A 27819-nucleotide genomic window follows, 5' to 3' on the forward strand; every position below is an offset into this window, starting at 1 on the left:
TGTAGTCTGGCCCAGGGATATCTCTTATCATTTCTTCCCTCTCTCACTCATTGAAATTTCCCTAGCCACAGGAGCTTTCTTGCAGACCTTGAACATGCCAAACACAACTGACTCTTCAAAATATCCTTGCCCTCATGCCTTGTACCTTCTATTCAGACTGCTGCATGTTTTTCTTTTTCCCTCCACTCTATACAGATCTCTGATCAGAGATATCCTCTCTTAGCACCCTATTGAAAACCGAATACCACTCTACCAGGTACACTCTCTTTACCTTAGTTTTCTTCAAGCACTTAAAATTAAGGGACATAATACTATGCAAATTTTTTGCCTGCTTATATTGTATATTGTTTCCCCCACAAATGTAGATGCTTCATGAAGGCAAAGACCGTATCTGTTTTATTCACCACTAATAACCCCAGTACCTATAACAGTACTATAAAGTAGATGCTTCTAATTTACTGAAAAACTGAATAAATTCAAGAAATCAGGTTTTAACTATACATGATTCAGGGTATTATTTATACCTATCATATATCTACACTGATAATATATTTACAAATGTCAAAGTGCTTCCAAAGGAAGCAAAGGAATCTAGGTCTGTAGAAAACTACAATAAATGATCCCACTGAGTTTCTCATAGTATAAAAATAGGCAAGCTTCACTAGTCTACTTTTTCTACTAAAGAGAATATATACATACATACACACAAGATTCAGAAAATTTCCAACAGTTTATAAAATAATGAGTTCTCCTCCAAGAGGATAACCAGAATACCCAACTCCATAGATTTGTTGAGATAAAGAACAAAAAGCAAAAATGCACTTACCTCCCTTTTTCTACCAAGAGCAAAACATCCAATTTTTCCCCATTTTGAACCACTGTGCTAATTGCTGGAGGGAAAGAAGTATGAACATATTATTTAAAAGCATTACACTAAATACCTTTATCAACTACTTACTCACTGTTAAGAAGTGAGTCATCATAATTTTATGTGAAATTTACTATTTCCATGTGCAGCAGAGAACTCTGTGCAGATATAAGGGGAGGGGGACAAAAAAAAAAAACTTACTTAGTTCTTGTAGTCTTCTTAAGTGCATTCTATCCTCCTGACCTTCTTGCATTTGAAGGCAAAAACGCAAATTAGATTTGTCCATTGCGAACCAGCCTTTTCTCCACTGATCCAGGGCTTGGCAGTCTTTGTAGTAGAGTTGACCAATCAAATCATAGTCAGCTTCTGTTAAGTTTTCAGCAACAAAGGGAACAAAATGCTGTTAAAACAAATACAAAAAAGTAATAAAGACAGTGAAAACAGGAAATCCCTTATATAGCTAAAGATATGAGGGAAAAGGGAAAAACTTGTTTTTCTGTATTAAAGATTTAGGAGTAATCCAGATTTCAAAACAATTATTTAAACTTGCCATCAGTCTTAAAACTGAAAAGCTATAAATATAATGCAATTTTAAATGGCAGCATCTTAAACCATTTTTCTTGATATATACAGAATTGAAACAGGAAGACATTCTCTTTGTCAACTTGTAGAATCTTTTAAAATGTCAACCTTCAATGTCTGTCTTCATTTGTATCTTTTATGGAATCTGTTCTTTTCCCATTTGTGTACACTGTGAATAAGAAATCTACCTATAAAAAGACATACACAGAAATGACTTTACAATATTGAAAAGATCTCCACAATGGCCTTAATTTTATGAATGACTCCAAAATCCTACATTAATTTCTTCTCTGCTTCAGGCTCCAGAAAGGTAACTCAACCTCATTTGACTACAACCTATGAAAACCTAATTAAGTATGGACATGCTTTCTGGAACCTTGTAAAAATTTTTCATGAACCTCCAAAGGTAAAGAATATTCTCTGGATTTAGGTAATAAAACAATACTTAAATACCTTGGTGAGATGGAGAGAACAAATAAATGGATACCAAAGGGGAAAGGGGTGGTGGGAGGAATTAGAAGATGGAGATTGACAAATATATACTACTGATACTATATATAAAATAACTAATGAGAACATACTGTGTTGTGCAGGGAGCTCTACTTAATGCACTGTTGTGACCTGAATGGAAGTCCAAAAGGGAGGGGATATATGTATATGTATGGCTGATTCAAATTGCTATATAGTAAAAACTAACACAACATTATAAAGCAGCTATGTGTGTACATATGTGCTAAGTCACTTTATTCATGTCTGACTCTTTGTGACCACATGAACTGTAGCCTGCCAGGCTCCTCTGTCTATGGTATTCTCCAGGCAAGAATACTGGCGTAGGTTCTATGCCCTCCTCCAGGGGATCTTCCCAACCTAGGGATCAAACCCATGTCTCTCATGTCTTCTGCATTGGCAGGTGGGTTCTTTACCACTAGCACAACCTGAGAAGCCCAAAGCAATTATACTCCAATAAAAATTAACAAAAAAATAAATACCTTGGCTATTCCTTCTGTCCATTTTCTTTGCACTTGAGATGTTTCAGCTCCAAATAAAAATGCACGTTCTGAGGGTAAATAAATCTCAAAAGTAAAGATGGGCCTATAGGACATAAGAATAACAAGGTACTGCTGGTTATGTGTGGCTTTTATGAGAAAAAAATTACCCAAAGATCAAGTCTTTAATTAAATTCTTTTTGAAACCTGAATAGTAGTGTGAGATCTATCTACCACCTACCTATCATATTTTTCTGTTGCTGGTTTGTACTTTATTCAAATGAAATAAATGGAACACACTGGTTCAGACAAAAAGAATATCCTCCTGACTAACCACTCTATGTATGGCATGACTTTGCTGATGCCCTGATGTGGCAGGGGGCTCTCTTCTGTCTCCTCATCCCTCTGAGATCACTCCTTCATAATTTATTCTGACCCCCTGTTCAAAGCAAACATTGTCCAAGCAGTTCTCTAAATAGTTCTCTTCTCATCCTCACAAATTTTCCTTCCATCATCTCATCATATGCCAAATGTCATCTCCTTAGTATAGATAAAAAGAGACTAATATCCCACATCTTGAATTTTTCCTTCATTGCTCGTCCATAGCTCCAAGTATTTCTTGAAACACGCTAAGTATATATGTTCAAACCAGTTCAGTCGCTCAGTCATGTCCGACTCTTGGTGACCCCATGAACCACAGCAGGCCAGGCCTCCCTGTCCATCACCAACTCCCAGAGTTTAACCAAACTCATGTCCATTCAGTCAGTGATGCCATCTAACCATCTCATCCTCTGTTGTCCACTTCTCCTCCTGCCCTCAATCTTTCCCAGCATCAGGGTCTTTTCAAATGAGTCAGCTCTTCGCATCAGGTAGCCAATGTATTAGAGTTTCAGGTTCAACATCAATCCTTCTAATGAACACCCAGGACTAATTTCCTTTAGGATGAACTTGTTGGATCTCCTTGCAGTCCAAGGGACTCTCAAGAGTCTTCTCCAACACCACAGTTCAAAAGCATCAATTCTTTAGTGCTCATCTTTCTTTATAATCCACTCTTACATCCATACATGACTATTGGAAAAACCATAGCCTTGACTAGATGGAACTTTGTGGGCAAAGTAATGTCTCTGCTTTTTAATATGCTGTCTAGGTTGGTCATAACTTTCCATCCAGGAGTAAGCGTCTTTTAATTTCATGGCTGCAGTCACCATCTGCAGTGATTTTGGAGCCCAAAAAAATAAAGTCAGCCACTGTTTCCCCATCCATTTGCCATGAAGTGATGGGACCGGATGCCGTGATCTTAGTTTTCTGAATGTTGAGCTTTAAGCCAACTTTTTCACTCTCCTCTTTAAAGAGGCTCTTTAGTTCTTCTTCACTTTCTGCCATAAGGGTGGTATCATCTGCATATCTGAGGTTATCTATATCTCTCCCGGCAATCTTGATTCCAGCTTGTACTTTCTCCAGTCCAGCCTTTTCTCATGATGTACTCTGTATATAGGTTAAATAAGCAGGGTGACAGTATACAGCCTTGACATACTCCTTTCCCTATTTGGAATCAGTCAGTTGTTCCATGTCCAGTTCTAACTATTGCTTCCTGACCTGCATACAGGTTTCTCAAGAGGCAAGTCAGGTGGTCTGGTATTCCCATCTCTCGAAGAATTTTCCAGTATATCATGATCCACACAGTCGAAGGCTTTGGCATAGTCAATAAAGCAGAAATAGATGTTTTTCTGGATCTCTCTTGCTTTTTTGATGATCCAGTAGATGTTGGCAATTTGATCTCTGGTTCCTCTGCCTTTTCTAAAACCAGCTTGAACATCTGGAAGTTCACGGTTCACATACTGCTGAAGCCTGGCTTGGAGAATTTTGAGCATTACTTTACTAGCGTGTGAGATGAGTGCAACTGTACAGTAGTTTGAGCATTCTTTGGCATTGCGTTTCTTTGGGATTGGAATGAAAACTGACCTTTTCCAGTCCTGTGGCCACTGCTGAGTTTTCCAAATTTGCTGCCATATTGAGTGCAGCACTTTCACAGAATCGTCTTTCAGGATTTGAAATAGCTCAACTGGAATTCCATCACTTCCACTAGCTTTGTTCATAGTGATGCTTTCTAAGGCCCACTTGACTTCACATTCCAGGATGTCTGGCTCTAGATGAGTGATCACACCATTATGATTATCTGGGTCATAAAGATCTTTTTTGTACAGTTCTTCTGCATATTCTTGCCACCTCTTCTTAATATCTTCTGCTTCTGTTAAGTCCAGACCATTTCTGTTCTTTATCAAGCCCATCTTTGCATGAAATGTTGCCTTGGTATCTCTAATTTTCTTGAAGAGATCTCTAGTCTTTCCCATTCTATTGTTTTCCTCTATTTCTTTGCACTGATTGCTGAAGAAGGCTTTCTTATCTCTCCTTGCTATTCTTTGGAACTCTGCATTCAGATGCTTATATCTTTCCTTTTCTCCTTTGCTTTTCGCTTCTCTTCTTTTCACAGCTATTTGTAAGGCCTCCTCAGACAGCCATTTTGCTTTTTTGCATTTCTTTTCCATGGGGATGGTCTTGATCCCTATCTCCTGTACAGTGTCACGAACCTCCGTCCATAGTTCATCAGGCACACATCTATCAGATATAGGTCCTTAAATCTATTTCTCACTTCCACTGTAAAATCATAAGGGATTTGCTTTACGTCATACCTGAATGGTCTAGTGGTTTTCCCCACTTTCTTCAGTTAAGTCTGAATTTGGCAATATGAGTTCACGATCTGAGCCACAGTTGGCTCCCGGTCTTGTTTTTGCTGACTGTATAGAGCTGCTCGATCTTTAGCTGCAAAGAATATAATCAATCTGATTTCAGTGTTGACCATCTGGTGTTGTCCATGTGTAGAGTCTTCTCTTGTGTTGTTGGGAAGAGGGTGTTCGACTATGACCAGTGCGTTCTCTTGGCAAAACTCTATTAACCTTTGCCCTGCTTCATTCTGTACTCCAAGGCCAAATTTGCCTGTTACTCTAGGTGTTTTCTTGACTTCCTACTTTCACCTTCCAGTCCCCTATAATGAAAAGGACATCCTTTTTGTGTGTTAGTTCTAAAAGATCTTGTAGGTCTTCATAGAACCATTCAACTTCAGCTTCTTCAGCGTTACTGGTCGGGGCATAGCCTTGTATTGCTGCCATTACCTAAAAACAAAAACTCAAAATACCCTATATTAAACTGATCATTCTTCTTTTTCTTTCTCACCCCACACCTATTGCTATCTCCTTCACATTCCAGTTTATAGGCATCACCATCTGCCTCATCAACAAGAACAAAACCTTGGAATCTTAATTTATCCTTCCCTTTGACATCAGCATTTCATTCAGTCACACACTGAACACTACCAGTTCAATCTTAAAGGTCTCTCAACTCACTGTTTTTCTTTTTAATTATTTGCTCCTCTAGTTACACTCTCAGTAAGTATATTTTTATTCCTCCTATCTCTTCTTTAATACCCCAGCCATCAGCTCTCTTCTGAAAATTCAATGTGTATGACTCCTCAGTTGTTACAGTATTGATTTCAAATTCTATAATATGCTATTGAAGGTGATTAAGAATCTGGCTGTAGTAATTATTTTTTAAACACATCCCATTATAAATGCTTTAATTGCACATCTACTTGTATCAGTAGCATTCTACCAAGAATATTTTATTTTTGAATATGATTATATGCTGACATAAACTAATAGTAATTATTTGAATTGTTTAAGCAATTTAATACATAGAGTACACTTAACCTTCCATCAGTTCAGTTCAGGTCAGTTGCTCAGTCGTATCTGACTCTTTGCAACCCGATGGATTGTAGCACGCCAGGCCTCCATGTCCATCACCAACTCCTAGAGTTTACTCAAACTCATGTTCATTGAGTCAGTGATGCCATCTAATGATCTCATCCTCTGTTATCCCCTTCTCCTCCCACCTTCAGTCTTTCCCAGCATCAGGGTCTTTTTTTTTATGGTAAGCCACATTAAACTGTTTAATCATTTGAATAAAAGCACTATTAAGATTAAAATGAATAAATCAACAAATAACTTTTTTTTTTTTTTACAAAAAGTTAGATTTACTAGAAAACAATAGTCATGTACTGGTCATTATGTGATAATAGTAAAATGTTTCAGTATTTCATATAATTTCATATAAATAACATAGCTTTACAAATCTCTTCCCTAAAATACTATGCTCCTTTATCAGTTTTATAATTGATTTTTGCACTTTTTAATATTTATATTTTTCAAAAATTAATTCTAAAATGTGATAAGAAACTTTCATACCAAAGATCTTAGAGGGTCAATTTCCAAAAGTCCTCACAGAATCCTACTAACCTATTTGTGAGTCAACTATGGTAAATAATGTAAAATAATGTCTACTCTTGAAAACTTTTTTGAGACCATAAAAATGTCAAAATAGATTTAAGAAATTTAGTATTTCAATATGCTATTCAATATGCATAATTTATTTTATTGTGAACATTATCACTGCACTTTTTTGTCATCTATTTTAACCATGATACTTTTAATGAAAGCCTAAATTTTGTCATTAAATCACTATATTAAATGGTGAGTGAATCATAAAAATTACGGGACTACATGTGCAAGAATGGAATAATGTAAACTTACTTAAAATTCGATGTGAAGATGTCAGCCTTTCATATTACCTAATGAAATATTTTAATTTTCCCACTTTTTAGTGAATTTCCTAAGGAACTTTTAGAAACTGAAAAATGAGTAGGCCTCAAGAAACCACCAAACTCTTCTGTAAGAAGCAACTGAAGAATTGAAATGATGATAAAACAATTATTAGCTGGTATGATACGTATCAGAAAATACTTTCAGCTCTTACTCTTACTTAATAATAGACCTACCCAGTATTTAAACAGAAGTCTTCTTTGTGCACAGCCAGGCAGATGACTTCATTGATATTAATGGTGCCATTAGGCGTGGTAGACTTATCATTTTCATAGTAACTCAAGAAGCCTCCTTCTAGAACACACCACTTTTTATTTGTCTCTAGGAATTTAAAACAACACAAATAATAAATTGAGCTATACTGTAAATCAAAATTTTAAATATATGGTCTTAAATAACTGGATTCAAATACATGGATGTATTAGTTTCCTATTTTGTATAAAGAGCATGATACTGCTGCATGGGATATAAAACTGTTATACTTAATGCTCTCAAAAAATTTACAACCTAGTAGCCAGCTATGAACAAGATAAAAATAACTATGACACTGATGACCAGAGAAACAGGCAAATCGATACAGAGACCACTGCAAAACAATGCTGAAATGGTAAAGGCGGATGTCTATACAGACTATGAGGAAGGGAAAATGTAGGGTAAAAACTATCTGTGGCTGACGTTAGATAGGTGTGCAAAAGACAAATGTCCTTAACATCCTGTTTAGTAGCAGTGTAGTAGCTCAGCTGTGTCGGACTCTGCGACCCCATGGACTACAGCCTACCAGGCACCTCTGTTCAAGGGATTCCCCAGGTAAGAACACTGGGCTGAGTAGCCATTCCCTTCTCCAGGGGATCTTCCCTTCACAGGGATTGAACCCGGTTCTGCAGCATTGCAGGCAGATTCTTTACCAATTGAGCCACCAGGGGAGCCCTAATGCCCTGTTTAGAGGATTTGAAATTCATCTCTTAAGAGTTCAGCACACTATGGCCTGCAGGCAAAATCCAGATCAACACCAGTTTTGTAAACAAAAGGTTTACTGTGAAAGGGCCACACCCATTCATTTGTAGATTGCCTGAGGCTGCTTTCTTGCAACAAGGGCAGAGACCATCTAACCTGTGGAGCTTGAAACATTTACTATCTGGCCCTTTTCAGAAAAGTTTGCTAAACTTTACTTTTAGAGTTGATGATAAGCCACTGAAATGGTTTCATGGGAAGGAGATTACACATTTAAATATTACAACACTTGCTTTCTGTGAAACATAGATGTGAGAAGGTGAGGCTGAAGGCAGAGGACCTGTTGGGACACTGTCAAAAGTGAAAGATGAAGACCATCCAAGGCAGGTAGTACTACAGTGATAGTAAGGATAATGGGTGGGTAAGGGGGAGAAGGGATGATAGGAAAGGATGGGGACCACAGAGACAGGGAGGAGTGGAGAGAGAAATGCATACATGCACTTGTGTATTCTAAAGGGATAAAACATTTATTGATGGGACATAGGGAGTAAGAGAGCTTAGTCAGGGGCGGCGTCCGAGGCCAGTGGCGGCCGGGAGGAGACACCCCGTGTCTGAGATCAGGGGAGGCCAAGAGAAGCCACCTCGTGCCCAAGGCCAGGGGCGGTGACCCTGAGGAGCCACCCAGAGCCCGAGGCCAGGGGCTGCAGCTGGGAGGAGCCACCCAAGGAGTGAAGGTCAGGAATGGTGGCAGTAAGGAGATACCCCTCAGAGGAACCAGAGATCAAATTGCCAATATCCATTGGATCATGGAAAAAGCAAGAGAGTTCCAGAAAAACATCTATTTCTGCTTTATTGACTATTTCAAAGCCTTTGACTGTGTGGATCACACTAAACTGTGGAAAATTCTTAAAGAGATGGGATTACCAGACCACCTAACCTGCCTCTTGAGAAATCTGTATGCAGGTCAGGAAGCAACAGTTAAAACTGGACATGGAACGACAGACTGGCTCCAAATAGGAAAAGGAGTACATCAAGGCTGTATATTGTCACCCTGCGTATTTAACTTGTATGCAGAGTACATCATGAGAAATGCTGGACTGGAAGAAACACAAGCTGGAGTCAAGATTGCTGGGAGAAATATCAATAACCTCAGACACCATCCTTATGGCAGAAAGTGAAGAGGAACTAAAAAGCCTCCTGATGAAAGTGAAAGAGGAGAGTGAAAAAGTTGGCTTAAAGCTCAACATTCAGAAAACAAAGATTATGGCATCTGGTCCCTTCACTTCATCGGAAATAGATGGGCAAACAGTGGAAACAGTGTCAGACTTTATTTTGGGGGGCTCCAAAATCACTGCAGATGGTGATTGCAGCCATGAAATTAAAAGACGCTTACTCCTTGGAAGAAAAGTTATGACCAACCTAGGTAGTATATTCAAGAGCAGAGACATTACTTTGCCAACTAAGGTCTGCCTAGTCAAGGCTATGGTTTTTCCTGTGGTCATGTATGGATGTGAGAGTTGGATTGTGACGAAGGCTGAGCGCCAAAGAATGATGCATTTGAACTGTGGTGTTGGAGAAGACTTTTGAGGGTCCCTTGGACTGCAAGGAGATCCAACCAGTCCATTCTGAAAGGTATCAACCCTGCAATTTCTTTGGAAGGAATGATGCTAAAGCTGAAGCTCCAGTACTTTGGCCACCTCATGCGAAGAGTTGACTCATTGGAAAAGACTCTGATGCTGGGAGAGATTGGGGGCTGGAGGAGAAGGGGACGACTGAGGATGAGCTGGCCGGATGGCATCACGGACTCGATGGACGTGAGTCTGAGTGAACTCCGGGAGATGGTGATGGACAGGGAGGCCTGGTGTGCTGCGATTCATGGGGTCACAAAGAATCGGACATGACTGAGCGACTGAACTGAACTGAACTGAACCGAACTATTTTTAGCTTTGATTACAAGGTAGGCAGAAATACCTATTTTTACCTAAAAGAAAATAAAGTAGAAACTGTTTTAGTGCATGTAATCTGAATTTCCTTGGATATGCACTAAATGAAAGATATCTCCTAGAAATTCAAGTAGGAATACCTATTAGGCAGATCACCCTGTGGATGTGAATCTTCGTGGCAAGGAACAGCCTCAATAACCAGAAAGTCTTTAGAGTACAGGCCGTAGCTGAAAATGCACAGTAACCAAGGATAAAATCTTAGGGAACTTAGGGAACAATAGATACAGAAGGGTTCACCAAGGCAGTGAAACAAATGAGAAGAGACAGTGTATAAACTGAAAAGGGGTGAGCATTTCAGAAAGGAATAATTACCAACATTAAATACAGAAAGAGACTCAATAACCCTGAAAATATCAGCTGGTCTTCTAATAAGGAGGTAACTGCCTGTCCTTTAACTGAGAATTCTGCCTCTCTCATCCTCATTTGAGGTGGGCCCTTCAGAGATCAGACCCATTCTGAAAGGGAAGCTACCCTCAGACTGAAGTGGTAAGGAAAAACTTAACACAAATTACGGCTTTTGAAATAGTCATTTATATGGAAAAGGTGTGTTTCTAAAGTAGCAAAAAATGCACACTGAGCTACCAGTCATTTCATAATTCTAAGAACTGTGTGAAGAAAGTCATGGGAAGGGGAAACTGTCAAAAACCTATTTGGCCAAAGAAAGAGATTACATATGAAATTAGGACTTGGGGAACAAGACTGCAGGCTCAAGGCAGAGGCCAGGCCCCAGGAGTTTTACATGATAGGTATTTCGGAGTTCACACGTTTCTCAGTAGACAAGTGGGAGACACTGGAAGGTCTTAGACAAGTGTCATATGCATGATCCACAAAGTAAATGTAAATGCAGACCCTAATTACGCTAATTCTAATGGGAAACAAATGACAGACCTTTCGAAAAAGATGAGTACAAACTCATTTTAAGTTAGAAATATGGGCTTGAGGAGATTTAACCTTGTAGCATCATCACCATAATCCTTGAGGAACCTCATTTTTTTTAAATGAAAATAGGCCAGAGGTCAGACAAAGCAGGCATAGATATTACCTCTGAGGATTACAACAAAGCTGTGATAGGAAAATTTGACACTTCTATTCATCTGGGAAGCAATCAGAAAGCTTTAACAAAACTACATTGGATGGCATTGGTCTGCTTGGGCTAATTCAGACAGGACATCCTCTCTGCTACAGAACAAGTTTTACTACTTAATCAGTTACCAGAAGATGTCTACCAGAAGCAAGACGGGGGCCACTGAATGGACAACTCTTAGGACACAAGGTATTTATAAGACAAGAAGTCGTGTTTATTATGGTGGTTGGATTAGCTGGAAGGGTTGTTCTTTCCTTCTGTTCAAACTGGACATTTAGATCAGGGCAGAAAAACATTAGTGCAGTTTACTCATGCACAGATAAAGAACTCCAGAGGTGACCTACTGAAATATTCCTATGAATATTACTAGAGTTATGGTTAACTCTGCTGCTGCTGCTGCTGCTGCTGCTGCTGCTGCTAAGTCGCTTCCATCGTGTCCGACCCTGTGTGACCCCACAGTTAACCATATAACTAGAGTTACTAGAGTATGGTTAACCTGATTGTTAGCTTACCACCAGTCAGTCAGTTCAGTTGCTCAGTCGTGTCCGACTCTTTGCGACCCCATGAATCGCAGCACCGTCACTAACTCCCGGAGTTCATTCAAATTCATGTCCATCGAGTCGGTGATGCCATCCAGCCATCTCATCCTCTGTCGTCCCCTTCTCCTCCTGCCCCCAGTCCCTCCCAGCATCAGGGTCTTTTCCAATGAGTCAACTCTTCGCATGAGGTGGCCAAAGTATTGGAGTTTCCGCTTTAGCATCAGTCCTAAATTCAAAGGCTAACTGGAAATCAGAAGCAGTTCTGTATATGGATACCTGTGTATCTCTGCTAGCCCTCCTCCTTGTCCTTATCCTCTCATCATCACGCGTATGTGCCATATGTTCTTCTATACATCTTCTATGCATTAACTCATTGTATCCTCAGAACAACCCTATTAGGTCAGTGCTATGATTATGTACTCCTTTCCTTTTACCCTGTTCATGGGTACAAGATGGTTGATGGACTTTACCAACATCACATAAGTACTCAGCATCAGAGCTGGGAGTAAAACCCAAGCAGTCAACTAGGGAAGGTACCCTTCTATCTACTTCACAACCTCTCTGTCTGTGCCTGATATATATGCTTGAAGCATGTATGTCCATTGTTTAAATGTACCAGGGTATAGCAGAGGTCATGCCTTCAAATACATGTGTGCACAATAAATGAGAGATAGTTCAGGTGAAACTATTATTTTTTAAAACCATAAAGTTGTTTCCTGGTGAAGAATTTCCCAAACTGATAGCATTCAGTATCCACAGAAAATAGAAATATGCACTAGGACTCCTTTCATTTAAAATAAATGTTTCAGCCTTGAAGAAACATTTTTAAACTATGCAAGCTAGGCATTTATGGAACAAAGGATCTTCAAAATTCCTCAATACTAACACATAAAATTAAATATAAACAGATAATACAGAGTTTCTAGTAAACCATATCAACCACTTTCTTTTTAAAACTCAAACACTGTCAACAAATCAAGGTAAGATACCAAGGGGAAATAATACGGTTGAGGGGAGAAAACAGAAAACAAAATCAGGAAGCTATTATTCAGCTCTACACTTAGGTTTAACAAGAGCTATCAATCTTTCCTTTCATGAACACTAAATTGGGGAGAAAAAGAAAAATACAGATCAGTCTTCATAACCAGAGGCTAGAAGAACTTCAAATCCTGAAAATCTGAACTGACAATTTGAAGCCTCTGTAACTCTCTGAAGGACCTGCATGCATTTTATTCCTTGACTTTTTTCTTTGTTTTTAATCAGTCTGCTCTGTGGCCATCCTGACAAGCCCTGATGGAGTGATGCAGTCCAGATGCTGGCTGTTCAGAGGCAAAGGTGACAACCACACTTTAATCTCTAAATCTTTCCAAATAATTCAATTTTTCCATAAAGCTGGTGCTCAACAGGAGTACCACTGCTGCAGAATCTTGATGGAAAGAGGGGGAAAAAAAAAAAACACCAAAACTCTCTGTTTCTTGTTAATTCAACTTTTTCTTCTGTGTTTTTAAGTAGGCTCTGCCCAAACAAAATGTGTTTTGTGTCAGCACTTATATTTTTATTTGCAGGTCAAAAAATAGTAACTAATAATTATAAAGAGTTTAATCTTTATAAATATTGTGAACTGCTATATCATACACCTGTAAAACTTATACAATACCATACAGAAACTATACTTCAATAAAAATTTTATTACGTATATATAAAGTCATCTGTGCTTTTACACTAGCAGTAATGTGATTAGAGCAATGCCCATTTATTCAACAAATATTTGCACATGACTAGTTATGTGTGGACACTGTATTAGGCACCAGAGATTTGATGATGCTGAATAAACCAGAGAATGCTGATGCCTCAATAAGCTTTCACTCCAGAAGGAGGGAGAAACAAATCACACAAGGATCCAGTTCATGCAATGAGAGCCACAATGGAAACAAGCAGCACACTATGAGAGAGGAGGACCAGCAGTGGGCCCACAATTTAGGAGGCTGCCACAGAGGTCTCTCCGACCAGGTGGCCCTCAAATGATCCCCTAGAGGTGAGAAGCTGTCAGGCTGAGGAAAATGTGCTCCTTGCAAAGTGAACAGCAACTGCAAAGGTCCGGAGGGGGCATGTTGCAGGAACAGACAGGAAACCAGTGTGGCCAGGCAGGTAGGATAGGAAGGAAGGATGTAAGATGAAGAGGGGAAAGCACCAGAAGGTCTTTTAGGTCAGATAAAGAAAAGGGTTACATCCTGTAATGGGAAGCCACTAAATGTACTTGAACAATGGACATGCATGATCTGATCTACATTCTCAACAATCACTATGTCTGTTTGGGGGAATGGTTTGGAGGGAAGCCAGGGAAGATATTAACCAGTAAACATATGGGCTGAGGTAGAGGGTATTACAGCCCAGGCAGGGCAAGATGGGGACTGGGGTTCCGATGATGTTAGTAAAGATGGAGAGCAGCCAACTGATTCATGGTCTATTCTGAGTTAAAATGACAGACCTTGCTGATATACTGGATGGAAGAAATGAAGACCATCAAAGAATACCTTGCTGTTAGATTACTAGATTGTTTTCCAATGAAATCATTTCTGTGTGCTCCATAGTCAAAGTATATATCACTTAAAACAGAATGCTCCAAAATGAGAAAACATCCCTAATAAAATTACAAATATAGACAATGTACTGGTTTCTGGTTTTTGAAATAAATTTCAACAACAACAAAATCAATAGTTATCTTTTATAAAAGAAAAAACTGATTTAGTTACAAACTTGAAACATCAATTCAGTTCTCAAGTGATTAAGAAAAGCAATATATTTCAAGAAAACAGTAAAATGAATTGATAAGTTTATAAATATTATAACCAGAATTGTCAAAAAATAGCTAGAAGCTTGTTTTTGGTCTGCAGAATACTTATGATAGATTGAAAAGCTTTAGGAAGAAAAGTTCATATTTCAGATTTCCTTCCTATTTCATCTTTGTATAAGTGGTTAGAAGGGTAGATTAATATATCCTGCAATTTAGAAGAAAATTTCTAGAAAACTTGTACACTTCTTAACAAGTACATTAATTGCCCTGTTATTCAATTATTTTAATAATTGCTATCATCATTTCACAGATTGTTCTGGTACTTCTTCCCTCTTGATCACTCAACTTTCAACTATATAAGTATTAAATACTGATAAGAAGCAATGGGTAGATGAAAAAAATCTCTAAAATTCATCATTTATTATTGGTTACATTGAGAAAAGTAAGACATAAAAATAAATTTCCGGAAAAAAAAAAAAAAAAAAAACCCTAAACTCAAAGAATAAAGATGCTCTGCCATCTAGTGTCACCTGGTCATCACACTGATCAAAGCCAAAGTCATACAGTAACAATTATAACACAAATAAAATGCAAAACTCTGCTTCATGCTGAGTTCCTCCACTGTTCATGTGAAACCAGCACAATATCAACTATCCTGCAGACCTTTTATGAGAATTACAATGAACATATAGAAAAAGCCTAAAGCAATGCCTTATACATAGTACATGCTCACTAAAGGCGAGGTTTTTGTTGTTAAGTTCTGTCTGACTCTTTGTGACCCCATGCACTGTAGCCTGCCAGAGTCCTCCATCCAAGGAATTTCCCAGGCAAGAATACTGGAGTGGGTTGCCATTTCCCTCTCCAGGGGATCTTCCCAACCCAGGGATCAAACCCGGGTCTCCTACATTGGTAGGCAGATTCTTGACTACTGAGCCACTAAGAAAGGCCAAAAACCTAACAAAGTATAGTTTATCCCATTATAATTCTGCTAAACGTTATAATTCTCTTTTTTTAGACAAATAAAGCCTTTAATTGAAATAATCACTTCAAATGTATGAAGATCAGGATTAACACTCTAAAGTGAGTTTTTCATCCTATTATTCCTCTGATCAAGTAATATGGTTGGATTTTACCACCAGGGAATTAATACCTGTCCTCCGAGTCTCTGAATTCTACCATCAACTGGCCTGCATAACTTAATCTCTCTTAAATTCTTTCTGTTCTAGTAAGACAGAGCACATTATATTTTTCCTGCCTATTTTGTAATATTAGTTTGAATGCATATAACATTAGCCTCTGTCTTACTCATTTGTGTTTTCCTAATGCCCAGCACATGCCTGATAAAAGGAGTGAAATGGATAGATAAATACCTACTATGATTCTTCTAAGATCAATGCCACAAACCTACAACAGGTTGTTAAATCAATTAATTCACATCATTTTTTTGAAACCATGCTTAAGCTTTATTTTACTTAGACACACACAATTACAATCAGAACAAACTCAACTACTTGAGACCACTTAGTATACTGACAGAATATAAACCAAAGACTTGTCCATTCTTCCTACATGTTGACATGTATGTGTATTATCTCCCCAGCTGGGGGGTCTGTCCTGAAGGGAAGGGGCTGAATTTCACATTTCTTTGGAATAACTCTTAAATCCTGAAGCAGAATTGGTTGTCTCTGAAGTAAGTGTCAGAGAATTCTGCTGAGAATTCGCTCAGCATTCCGAACCAGTAGTAAATTTTTGCTGCAGTGCATGAAATAATATCTGTGCCTGGAAACATTTATAAATCCTCAAAAAATATTTATCTACTGCAAGATCAAATCTAACATCTCAAGGGGAAAAATATCAAAACTTAAACCTAATTGTTTTGATAATGAAATAAAATTTTATCACATGACAAAATCTAAAAGGAGCAGAAAAGATACCTTCAAGCAGTTTTTTTTCTGAAGAGAGTTTAGAAGCACCAGCAGGAGCCTGATACAAAAAGTCACAGAGGAACGTAGACTGGGAGGACTCTTGATTTAATCCACCTTCAGAATATATGTCATGTTGAGGGAAATCTAGAAAAATTACAGAAATACCACATCTGAAATCTGAAATGTAAACAGTTTTCCCTTGGCTTATGAATATGTTGGTGAGTTCTGAGGTAGAAGAAAAACTACTCCAAATATACTGCAGAATAAAGACACAGAAACATTTCTTTTGCTTTGCATAAGATTTGCAAATAAGCACTTTGGTTGTATTTATTATTCATACATGAAACTGGATTTAATTTCAGTGAAAATGATTACATGGGATTAACTATTTTAATCTTCCATTTAGACCAGTCTAGGTTTGATGCAGGATACAGGATGCTTGGGGCTGGTGCACTGGGATAACCCAGAGGGATGGTATGGGGAGGGAGGTGGGAGTGGGGTTCAGGAGTGGGAACTTATGTACACCCATGGCGATTCTATAAAGTAAAGAAAAAAAAAACACAAATAAAAGACTGATTTCCTAAACTTTTCCTTGAAAGGAAATAAAACATGGGTCTTAATAAGCGTCTTCTGTCTTTCTGACAATTCCATTTTCTTTTCATTCTAATGGTGTTTCTGACTTGAGAAATTTACAGATTTGTGCTGCAGTCCTTTTAAGGATCTATCAGGAGAAACCAGGTTAATGAAGGCATGAGAGGGACTAACCTGAGAATTTGTTATGGTAGAGAAATTCCATCTGCAGACTCTGCCCTGCCTTCTTGGCCAGCAGATAGGGGGTGCTGTGCTCAGGATCACCTGTTGCACACATGACATCTGCTCCACTGAACAGCAAAGCCATTGTTTCCAGAACATCTGGTTTCACCACAGCAGCACACAGAGCCTGGTCAATAAAAGAAAATACAACTTCTAAGTGAAGAAGATATAATTCTGGCAATTAAAATGCAAGAAAGTCTGCCAATTCATTTATGAGATGAAGTTTGTATTTCTTTTTAACAAATCTAATAATTATTATGCCCTGAACTAACCAACAGGTAACAACGGCCTGGTTTACATGAATTTAAATTTCAACAAAAGAGCACCAAATGTTTATTCATTGTTTTATTGCAGTGATGTTCCAAATCTTCAAATTCATTATAACTGCCATGGAAGATATTTTCTGTATTTTACATACCTATGATAATGGCAATGCTCAGAAACTTCAAAATACTTCAAATGCAGTAATTGAAGTATCCGCTAAATATTTTGTTTGCATGAATGTTTCTGCATGTGTGCTAACTCACTTCAGTTGTGTCCAACTCTTTGCAACCCTACAGACTGTAGCCCACCAGGCTCCTCTGTCCATGGGATTTACCAGGCAAGAATACTTGAGTGGGTTGCCATGCCTTCCTCCAGGGAATCTTCCCAACCCAGGGATCAAACCCACGTCTCCTGCAGCACTTGTTTTGCAGGTGGATTCTTTACTGCTGAGCCACCAGGGAAGACATCACTCATGGCAATGACTTTTGGGATATTATATCGAAAGCACAAGTACCAAAAGCAAAAATCAATTAAGTGGAATTATAGCAAACTAAAAGCTTCTGCATAGTGAAACAATCAACAAAATGAAAAGTTAACCCACAGCACAAGGGAAAATATATTCAAACCATATATTTCATAAGGGTTAGCAACCAAAATATAGAGATAATACATGCAACTCAATTCGAAAGAGACAATCCAATTTTAAAAATGGGTAGAGGACCTAAATATACAGTTTTCTGATGACGACATCCACAGAGACAACAATTTTTAAGCAGTATCTCCTCAATAAAGTAATTTTTAAAAATTATTCACGGATGTGAAGAGTACCATTTTTAAGAAGCCCAATGTGGTAGTAAATCCTAACAGACAGATATCCCTACATATCTTGAAGAAGAAAGAAACAGCTAGTAATTAAAGTCAAGCTTATCTAATATCTTAGCTCAGGGTATCTATATGGTGTGGCAGAAAACATCTCCTTTGAGGTCATCAGTATTTATCCTTTGACAAGATTCCTGTCATTATCAAAAAGAGAAAATGCATTGGGGCGAAAATATGCCCTAGTTCTCCAATCTTGCCAGTTACTTCCCCAAATCCACAACTTACTATTTATATACTTATTTTTTATGGGCCTTCGGTGCATAGAACTAGATTAATTATAACCCTTGGTTATACCCTGTTATCACTATTCCATGAATGTCTAGTAGAAATGGTCAGTTATTTTCATAGAAATTAGCATCCATGAAAATATCACCCTAAACAAAACTAAATGACGTAATAATAACCTATATATGATTGCCCACCTCTGTGCCATCTCTCTGACTCTCCCCTACCTTATGTATAGATTCTGCATCTTCCATTTATCCTACATCAAGAAGCAAGAACCTAATTTACGGTAACTAAGCCAATAGAAACTCCAGTACTTCGGACACCTCATGCGAAGAGTTGACTCACTGGAAAAGACTTTGATGCTGGGAGGGATTGGGGGCAGGAGGAGAAGGGGACAACAGAGGATGAGATGGCTGGATGGCATCACTGACTCGATGGACGTGAGTCTGAGTGAACTCTGAGAGTCGGTGATGGACAGGGAGCCTGGCGTGCTGCGATTCATGGGGTCGCAAAGAGGCAGACACGACTGAGCAAATGAACTGAAGCCAACAGAGAGAAATATAAAACAACTGTATAAATCTTATAATTTCTAGAGAAGAATTGAAAAGGTCTTCATTTTCCAAATTTTTCAGCATAATGCTATTTACTTGGGGATGCTTATCCAATAAGCATTGGTACTAAATGCATTGTAAAGAACTGAGAACCATGAAAGCATACTCTAGTCATAGAAAAGTATATGTTTTAAATACCTATACATAGAAGAGCCTTCTGACACACAAGAAATTGAAGTAGTTGATTTTTTTTAAAAAAAGGAGGGCAAGATGTTAAACAAACTCTTTGCTAAAAAAACAATATAGAATGGTGACAAGAAGACCTAGAATCACTCAGCCAAAGGCAAAAGACACTTGCAATCAATGGCACTAAACAAACTACTGTAACAATAAACTGAGTAAATGAAGTTCATTTTGTTGACACCAAGTCAGCAGCACACTAGCTGAAGTTATTATGTTCAGTATCCTGTCCCTAGCATGGGGAAAGTTGTTCAAGTTTTAACTGGGGTCAGTGTACATCAGATAGAAGCTTCAGTGAGGGAGGAAAAGTTTACTTGCTGTTGATAACGAATCCTCAAGTGAAATGAAGGGAAAAGATCTAAGGCACAGTGTTACAAAAGGAAATAAAATTAAACAGTAATTTTATGAAACAGCAAAATTTCAAAAATTTTTTTGAAATTTTCAAAAGTTTATTTTTTTTAAACATGTTTTCAAAACCCTTGGCACACACTTAAAAAGACCTTAACATCCATGTCTTTTGTTACATTTCATTGGTTACCTTATTTAATTCTTCCTTGGTAAGAGACGCCAAAAGGGTTTTTCTGAATCTTCCTTCTTTGTACTTCTGAGTGATAAAATTTTTTCTCTTTTCTACTGAACAGTCCATGTGTAATTCTTCATCTTTTTGAAGATTACCAGCCCAAAAGTCATTAGCTCTTTTGTTTCCAATGACAATGAAAAGCTGAATTATCAAAGAATTACAAAACTTATCAATTCAAACAATATATTTGAATCTGCAGAAAACCGAGTCACAAGACAAATTAAAGCACAGCTTAGTGTAAAATATGCAAAAAATATAAAAAAGACCCAATTTTTTTCTGGAAGATGGAGTGTGAAAGCAGACAATATTTCTATTTAAACAGCCTAGCTGCTCTTAATAATGGTAAAAGATTAGCCAGAAAAGAAACTGCAAGCAACACAAATTGCAGCAAAAGCATTATTACTTTTTGAAGCTAGCTCACTTTGAGACAGATTCATTTAAAATGGCTGAGTAGGTGGGCTATTATGGCTGAGAGCGTTACCGACACCCGAGCACAGAATAGATGCCGTAGACAAGTTAGACAAGATCGCAGTTAATGACAGAGTATGGCCGAGATAAAGAATAGTCAATTTTGCCAAATGTTTTCATTCACCACTCTGATATTTTATCCATGCTGGGTTAAAAAGAAAGAGAGTAAATTCTGGCTTTAAAGAGAGTTCCCAAGCCTTTTAAAGTAGTTATTACCATTAAAGCTCCTTGCATTTTTTATTTTTATTTTTAAAGTAACTACCTCATTTAGGAAGCATTCTGAAAGGTAAGGTAGAAAGTTACTACTATACAACAGGCGATAAGCCATTTTTCATACTGTGCTGAGATCTTGATCAGAGAGATCCTAAAGTAACCCCACCCCGGCACCCACTGCACATTTCCTCCCAGATTCTGGCTGATCACACCACAGTCAAGTCAGACTCACCTCAATGAGCTCATTGCTCCAAATGCTGGCATCCATTTTCAGACTTCTAACCTTGGAATCTTTTGGTCCTAAAGATCTATGTTGCCCTGTAGACCAAAATAATAATAATAATTCTCTCTGAATTTCTATGTACATGTATTTTACCATAAAAAAATATGTATGTGTACATGGCAATCTGTATTAACATTAAAACACATGGACATCACCAGATGGTCAACACCAAAATCAGATTGATGACTATATTCTTTGCAACCAAAGATGGAGAAGCAAAAACAAGACCTGGAACTGACTGTGGCTCAGATCATCCATTCCTTATTGCAAAATTCAGACTTAAATTGAAGAAAGTGGGGAAAACCACAAGACCATTCGGGTATAAATCAAATCCCTTAGGATTACCCAGTGGAGGTAAGGAACAGATTCAAGGGATTAGATCTGGTAGACAGAGCACCTGAAGAATTATAGACTGAGGTTTGTAACACTGTACAGGAGCCAACGATCAAAACCTGCCAAAGAAAAAGAAATGCAAAAAGGCCAAGAGGTTTCCTAAGGAGCCTTTACAATAGCTGAGAAAAGAATAGAAGCTAAAGGCAAGGGAGAAACGGAAAGCTATACCCCACTGAATGCAGAGTTCCAGAGAATAACAAGGAGAGATAGGTAGAAAGCTTTCTTAAATGAACAATACAAAGAAATAGAGGAAAACAACAAAATGGGAAAGACTACAAATCTCAAGAAAATTGGAGACATCAAGGGAACAAATCATGAAAGAATGGACATGATAAAAGACAGAAACAGTAAGGATCTAACAGAAAGCAGAGAGATTAAGAAGAGGTGGCAAGAATACACAGAGGAGCTATAAACAAAAAAAGGTCTTAATAACCTAGATAACCATGATGGTATGGTTACTCACCTATAGCCAGACATCCTGGAGTATAAAGTCAAGTGGGCCTTAGGAAGCATTACTATGAACAAAAGTACTGGAGGTGATTGAATTTCAGCTGAACTACTTAAAATCCTAAAAGATGATGCTGTTAAAGTGCTGCACTCACTATTCCAGAAAATCAGTAGTGGCCACATGACTGGAAAAGTCAGCTTTCATTCCAATCCCAAAGAAGGGTAATGCCAAAGAATGTTCAAACTACCATACATTTGTGCTCATTTCACATGCTAGCAAGGTTATGCTCAAAATCCTTCAAGCTAGGCTTCAGCAATATATGAACCAAGAACTTCCAGATATACAAGCTGGATTCAGAAAAGGCAGAGGAGCCAGAGATCAAACTATGAATATTCACCGAATCATAAAGAAAGCAAGGGTATTCCAGAAAAACATCTACTTCTGCTTCTATGAATACACTAAAGCCTTTGACTGTGCCAATCACAACAAACCAGAAAATTCTTCAAGAGATGGGAATACCAGACCACCTTACCTGTCTTATGAGAAACCTGTATGCAGGTCAAGCAGCAACAGTTAGAACCGGACATGGAACAACGGACTGGTTCCAAATTGGGAAAGGAGTATGTCAAGGCTGAATATTGTCATGCTGCTTATTTAACGTATATGCAGAGTACATCATGTGAAATGCCAAGCTGGATGAAGCTCAAGGTAAAATCAAGATTGCCAGGAGAAATATCAGTAACCTCAGATATGCAGATGATACCACCCTAGTGGCAGAAAATGAAGAGGAACTAAAGAGCTTCTTGATGAAGATGAAAGAGGAGAGTGAAAAAGATGGCTTAAAACTCAACACTCAGAAAAGACAGACCATGGCATCCAATCCCATCACTTCATGGCAAATAGATGGGAAAAAAATGGAAACAGTGAGAGACTTCATTTTCTTGGGCTTCAAATCACTGCAGATGGTGACTGCTGCCATGAAGCTACTTGCCCCTTGGAAGAAAAACTATGGCAAACCTAGACAGTGTATTAAAAACCAAGATATCACTTTGTTAACAAAGGTCCATATAGTCAAAGCTATGGTACAGATGTGAGAGTCTGACCAAAAAGAAGGCTAAGTGCCAAAGGATTGATGCTTTTGAGTTATGCTGCTGGAGAAGACTCTTGAGAGTCCCTTGGACAGGAAGCAGAATCAAACCAGTCAATTCTAAAGGAAATCAACTCTGTATAGTCACTGAAAGCACTGATGCTAAAGCTGAAGCTCCAATACTTTGGCCCCCTGATGCGAAGAGCTGACTCACTGGAAAATACCACGATGGTGGGAAAGACTGAAAGCAAGAAGAAGAGGGCAACAGAGGATAAGATGGTTGGATAGCATCACCAACTTAATGGATACTAATTTAAGCAAACAACAGGATCTAGTGAAGGACAGGGAATGCTGACGTGCTGCCAAATATGGGTAGCAAAGATCTGGACACAATTAGGTCTCTGGGGTTGCACAGAGTCGGACACGACTGAAGTGACTTAGCAGCAGCACGCGACTGAACAACAACAAGAAATATATGTATGTCTGCATTAATATATCTTTTCAACTTAAACTATTACCTACTTTTTTATACCACAGTAGTGGAAGTAATCAAACAGAAATCATAACAATAAGAAAGATTATGGAAATCACCTGCTTAATCGTGTCCAACTCTGGTGAACCATGGACTGTAGCCCACCAAGTTCCTTTGTCCATGGGGATTCTCCAGGCAAGAATACTGGAGTGGGTTGCCATGATCTCCTCAAGGTATCTTCCCAACCTAGAGGTCACACCCAAGTTTCCCCACTGCAGCTGAATTCTGTACCACCTGAGCCACGAGGGAAGCCCATAAATAATGTAGTGGGTAACCTATCCCTTTTCCAGGGGATCTTCTTGACCCAGGAATTGAGCTGGGGTCTCCTGCATTGCAGGCAAGATTCTTTACCAGCTGAGCTGCTACCAGGAAGCCCTTTAAAAGTGTGTATTCATGTATGTGTATACACATATAATTTTTTCATTGTTTGGTAACTGACTAGAAATTGTAAGTCACTGAAAACTTTATAATGGGTCTGTGTAAATTACATATATGTGAATACGGATATCATCCCTTACTCTTAAAAAAATGACTAGCAACATACTAGCTAATGAATGTATACTTAAAAAATCTAAAGTGGATTCTTTATTCTACTATTATACCTGGAAGAGAGTTAACAGCCCAGTATTCTAGTATCATCAATTTAATTCTGCTGTATAAATCATCATTCAGACTTTACTGGGCATCCAGGCCTATGTCAGACTCTTTCTAAGCTGAGAAGGAGAAAAGAACACAAAACACCATTTTGTTCTTAAGGATCTTCTACCTAATGATCATGAGAAAGTTCATTCCTCTCTGTACATTAGGTAGGTTCCTTTCCTCCCTTCTCTGAGAAAAAAAAACACCATGCCCTATAATTCCCATGGCAAGACCTAGCACAGGTTTGCACTTACGGAGATGACAAAAAGGCAATACTAAAAGGAGTAAAGCTCAAAGGCAGGCAGGAAGAAAGGATGCTGGAGTAGCCTAAGATTCTGAGTCGAGGCAGTAGGGAAATAAGTGAAGTGGAGAACAGATTTAGAGATACTTAGAAGGTAAAACCAGGATGGAATCTGGTGGGCTTTAAGGAAAGCGGAAGGGTCAAGAGGGACTCTCAGGCTTCAGGCTTGAGTGAAGGGCAGAGTAGATCACTTCTGATCAGGAATTGTAACATAGAAAATATTCAGTTTTATGTAGTGAGCTGGGAAGCAATGAGAACTCCATACTATCATGTTCATTTTGAGGTATCTTGAGCAAATCCAAGTGGAGACCCTAGCAGGAGATACAGCAGTATGGTTTCCAACAGAGCAAGAAACACCTGCTTAAAAAGACTGCTGGATTCAAATGATAAATAACATCACTCAGGAATATCAGGATGAAAGAGATCTGAGGATACAACCCAAGGCAACACACATGTTTTAGGAGCAGACAAAGGATGACCAGAATAGCAAGAGCACACTAAGAGAAAACGGCCTGCTGGAAGTTGAGGAAGGATGGGGAGTCATGGAGAGGCAGACTGGTCAAGAGTGTCAAATACTCCGGAGAGTGCAATGGAGATGGGAACTGACCACACAGAAACTGAGAGGTAAAATACACTGGTAAATGTGGTGAAAATATGTTTATTGGAGGTGAGGCAGATGAAGACTGATTACAGGATGCTGATGATATACTAGGAAGTTAAAGAAAAGAAAACCTGCATAAACTATTACTCTTGAAAGTATCTTCTCTATGAAAGGAAAAAGGAACAGAGAATTATATCTAAGGGAATAGTAAGTTTTCAGAGATCTGGTGTTAACAGAATTATGCAAATTTACATGCTGAACCAAATAAACCATAGTTGAATATGGCTGTCCTGATGGATCTCAGAGGATTGATACCAGGACTCTCCACAAACACCAAAACCAAGTATGCTCAAGTCCCTTGTATAATATGGCCATAGTATCTGCATATAACTTATACACATTCTCTATTATATTCAATACTTTAAATCATCTCTAAATTACTTAAAATACATAATATGATATAAATGCTAAGTAACAACTGCAGGTACATGCAAATTCAAACTTTGCTTTTTGGAACTTTTTTCCAATTACTTTTGATCTGGAACCCGTGACTGTGAAAGGCCTACTGTGCTTAGAGAGTGAATAAGTGATGGGGTAAGGACTCAGAGAAGACAGGAGAGAAAGGGAACATAAGAACACAGAACAGCCTTGGACAGATTCCAATGAGACTGGAAAGAAGAGGTTGGGAGAAAATGCAAAGTCAAGGAGGATTAACTGAGGCTTTTTGGTTGCTATTGATGTAACTGATCAGCTTGTAAGGACTCCTACCTCAGTATGATGAGAAATGTGGAGCACAGAGCTCAGGAAGACTCTGAGGGTTTGACGCAACTGTCCTGTCTTTGCTCTGAGACAGGAGCTCTTCCTCTGCATTTTCGCAATGAAACCTGTGCTCAACTCTATTGCTATCCTTATCATAGTCTATTAAAATAACTATATATTTCTGCAGGATATATCATATCTTATAGATTTAACTCCCAGGACCAGCACAGTACCTGGTAGAGCTGAAGAGCTGAGGAAAGTTTAGGTTGTAGCTAATTTCTCCAAGACCTCCACAGTCACATACCTAAGCTAGGCTCCATTCCCTTCACTCACTTGGACAGTCAGTTGCCTTACCTCCCAAATACGAGATGTCAAATAGTCCGTAAGGTTTAAGGTCACAAGAAGAAAACAAGTCACAACACTGGTTACTTTCATGAACTTCAATATGCCTGGAAAATGCTTCTATATAATAATTCTCATTATAAGAGAGAACAGATCTTGTGTAACAAGATTAGAAAGCAGAGCAGCCTTGAAATGTGAAAAATACTTCTTACAAAATATGATTTGCGAAAAGGGACAAATCATACGAACAGTGAGCGTGTTCAGGGTGCATTCTGAAACACATTCATCCCAAATCTGAAAATTTCAGTATTGTCTTTTAAAAATCCATACATGGTCCAGTAGGCACACACACAAAAATGATTACATGCTTAAAAATCAATTTTTATCTCTAAGCCATGCATAAGAGAAGTATAGAATGATATTTCTAAATTTGATTTAAATTTCTCTGCTTTTATTCTTCATAGCTATTAGCTGGGACACAATATATATGATACTAAAGAGCATTCGGTGCCGATCTGCCACCGAACAGCGATGAGCGTAACTTATCACTAATTACCTGCACACTTCTTGCAGATGACAACACAGAGATTGATGGAGGCCCAGTCAGGATCTGGGGCTTTACAATCTGCACAGCTCCTGTTGGACTCATTGTACCAAATCTTCTCAGCTACTTCATAATCAGAGAGAGTTTCTGCTATTGATTGCTGCACAGCTTCAATCCACTCTTGTTTCTCTTTTTCAGACTCAGCTGTAAAGCTGAAACAATTAACGTTTCTGCATTATCGATCTCCCTTGTAAAGGCCAATTAAGCAGTATGTTCAGTTTGTATATTCATTTCACTCACAAAGGAGACAGCAGCTGAAAAATATGCCTTCCAGGCAGGTGCAGAGTCTTTTCTGTTAAAAACCATCTCATTGAGAAATCTATTTTTTTCTGTTAACTTTCCACATTGCTTATGACTTTGTTTACCTATCTTGAGCCAAAATTAACATACACATTTTTCTGACCAGGATATAAAAATCACCTTGTTAGGTCAAAAACTTAAAAGTGAGGCCATGTTTTCTAAGCAGTGGTTACATCATAATCAATAAGAGACTGGCAGAGTTTCAGGACTAAGTGGATTATTTTGCCAAGAAAATATGCCATGGTCTGAAACTAAGTTATCAAAAACACCCACTAGAAATTTTGATTTTTTTGTCTTAAAAATAGATTTTTTTTAATTGGAAGAATGTCCAGATGGCTTTCAGAAACTGAGAAATCAAAAAAGTTTTAAGCAATTAGTATTCTAACAGAATGCTAACTCATTTTTAGCCTCATTCCTATTTATTCCAATTCTTAGTGTTTAATGAGTACCTGAGTGAAAGAATAAAACTTTAAAACATCAGTTCACTCCTTCAAGAAATATTTACAGAGTACTTATAATATGCCAGAAAATGTGCTATATACACAGTGCCCCAAATTCAGTCAATGACCCATGGAATGATGCTTCACACTACAATTTTCTGTTCTGAAGATGAAAATGCTTTGAGATACAATGAACAAAACAGAGGACTTATCCTACATAATCTATAGAGAAATTGAGTGGCCTCCACGGATTATATTTTTTTAATCACTCCATGTTTCATTATCACTATAACATCTACAAATTAGAGACTGGGCAGAGCCCACAGGGTACAATGGAAAATAGGTTGGTCCCTGTCCCTGGTTCCAGATGTATAGTTCCTCAGATCCTTGGAATCCCCTGAGTGGCAAAA

General features: G+C 38.3%; 1 protein-coding gene across 3 annotated transcripts in view; it reads right to left on the reverse strand.

Moving 5' to 3' along the window:
* Positions 1 to 27819, reverse strand: part of ARAP2 (ArfGAP with RhoGAP domain, ankyrin repeat and PH domain 2) — a 180005-nt gene that overhangs the window by 93700 nt on the left and 58486 nt on the right. For all 3 annotated transcript variants that reach the window (XM_069593027.1, XM_069593026.1, XM_069593025.1), the window contains 9 exons: positions 26622 to 26821; positions 20913 to 20998; positions 19958 to 20140; positions 17210 to 17384; positions 16454 to 16588; positions 7325 to 7469; positions 2440 to 2542; positions 1070 to 1268; positions 827 to 890 (listed from right to left, as the gene is read on the reverse strand). In XM_069593027.1, the coding sequence (XP_069449128.1) occupies positions 827 to 890; positions 1070 to 1268; positions 2440 to 2542; positions 7325 to 7469; positions 16454 to 16588; positions 17210 to 17384; positions 19958 to 20140; positions 20913 to 20998; positions 26622 to 26821 (1290 nt within the window). The remainder of the gene's footprint in view (positions 1 to 826; positions 891 to 1069; positions 1269 to 2439; positions 2543 to 7324; positions 7470 to 16453; positions 16589 to 17209; positions 17385 to 19957; positions 20141 to 20912; positions 20999 to 26621; positions 26822 to 27819) is intronic.

This window comes from Ovis canadensis, chromosome 6, assembly GCF_042477335.2.
Source record: "Ovis canadensis isolate MfBH-ARS-UI-01 breed Bighorn chromosome 6, ARS-UI_OviCan_v2, whole genome shotgun sequence".
In the NCBI taxonomy this organism is placed as follows: Eukaryota; Metazoa; Chordata; class Mammalia; order Artiodactyla; family Bovidae; genus Ovis; species Ovis canadensis.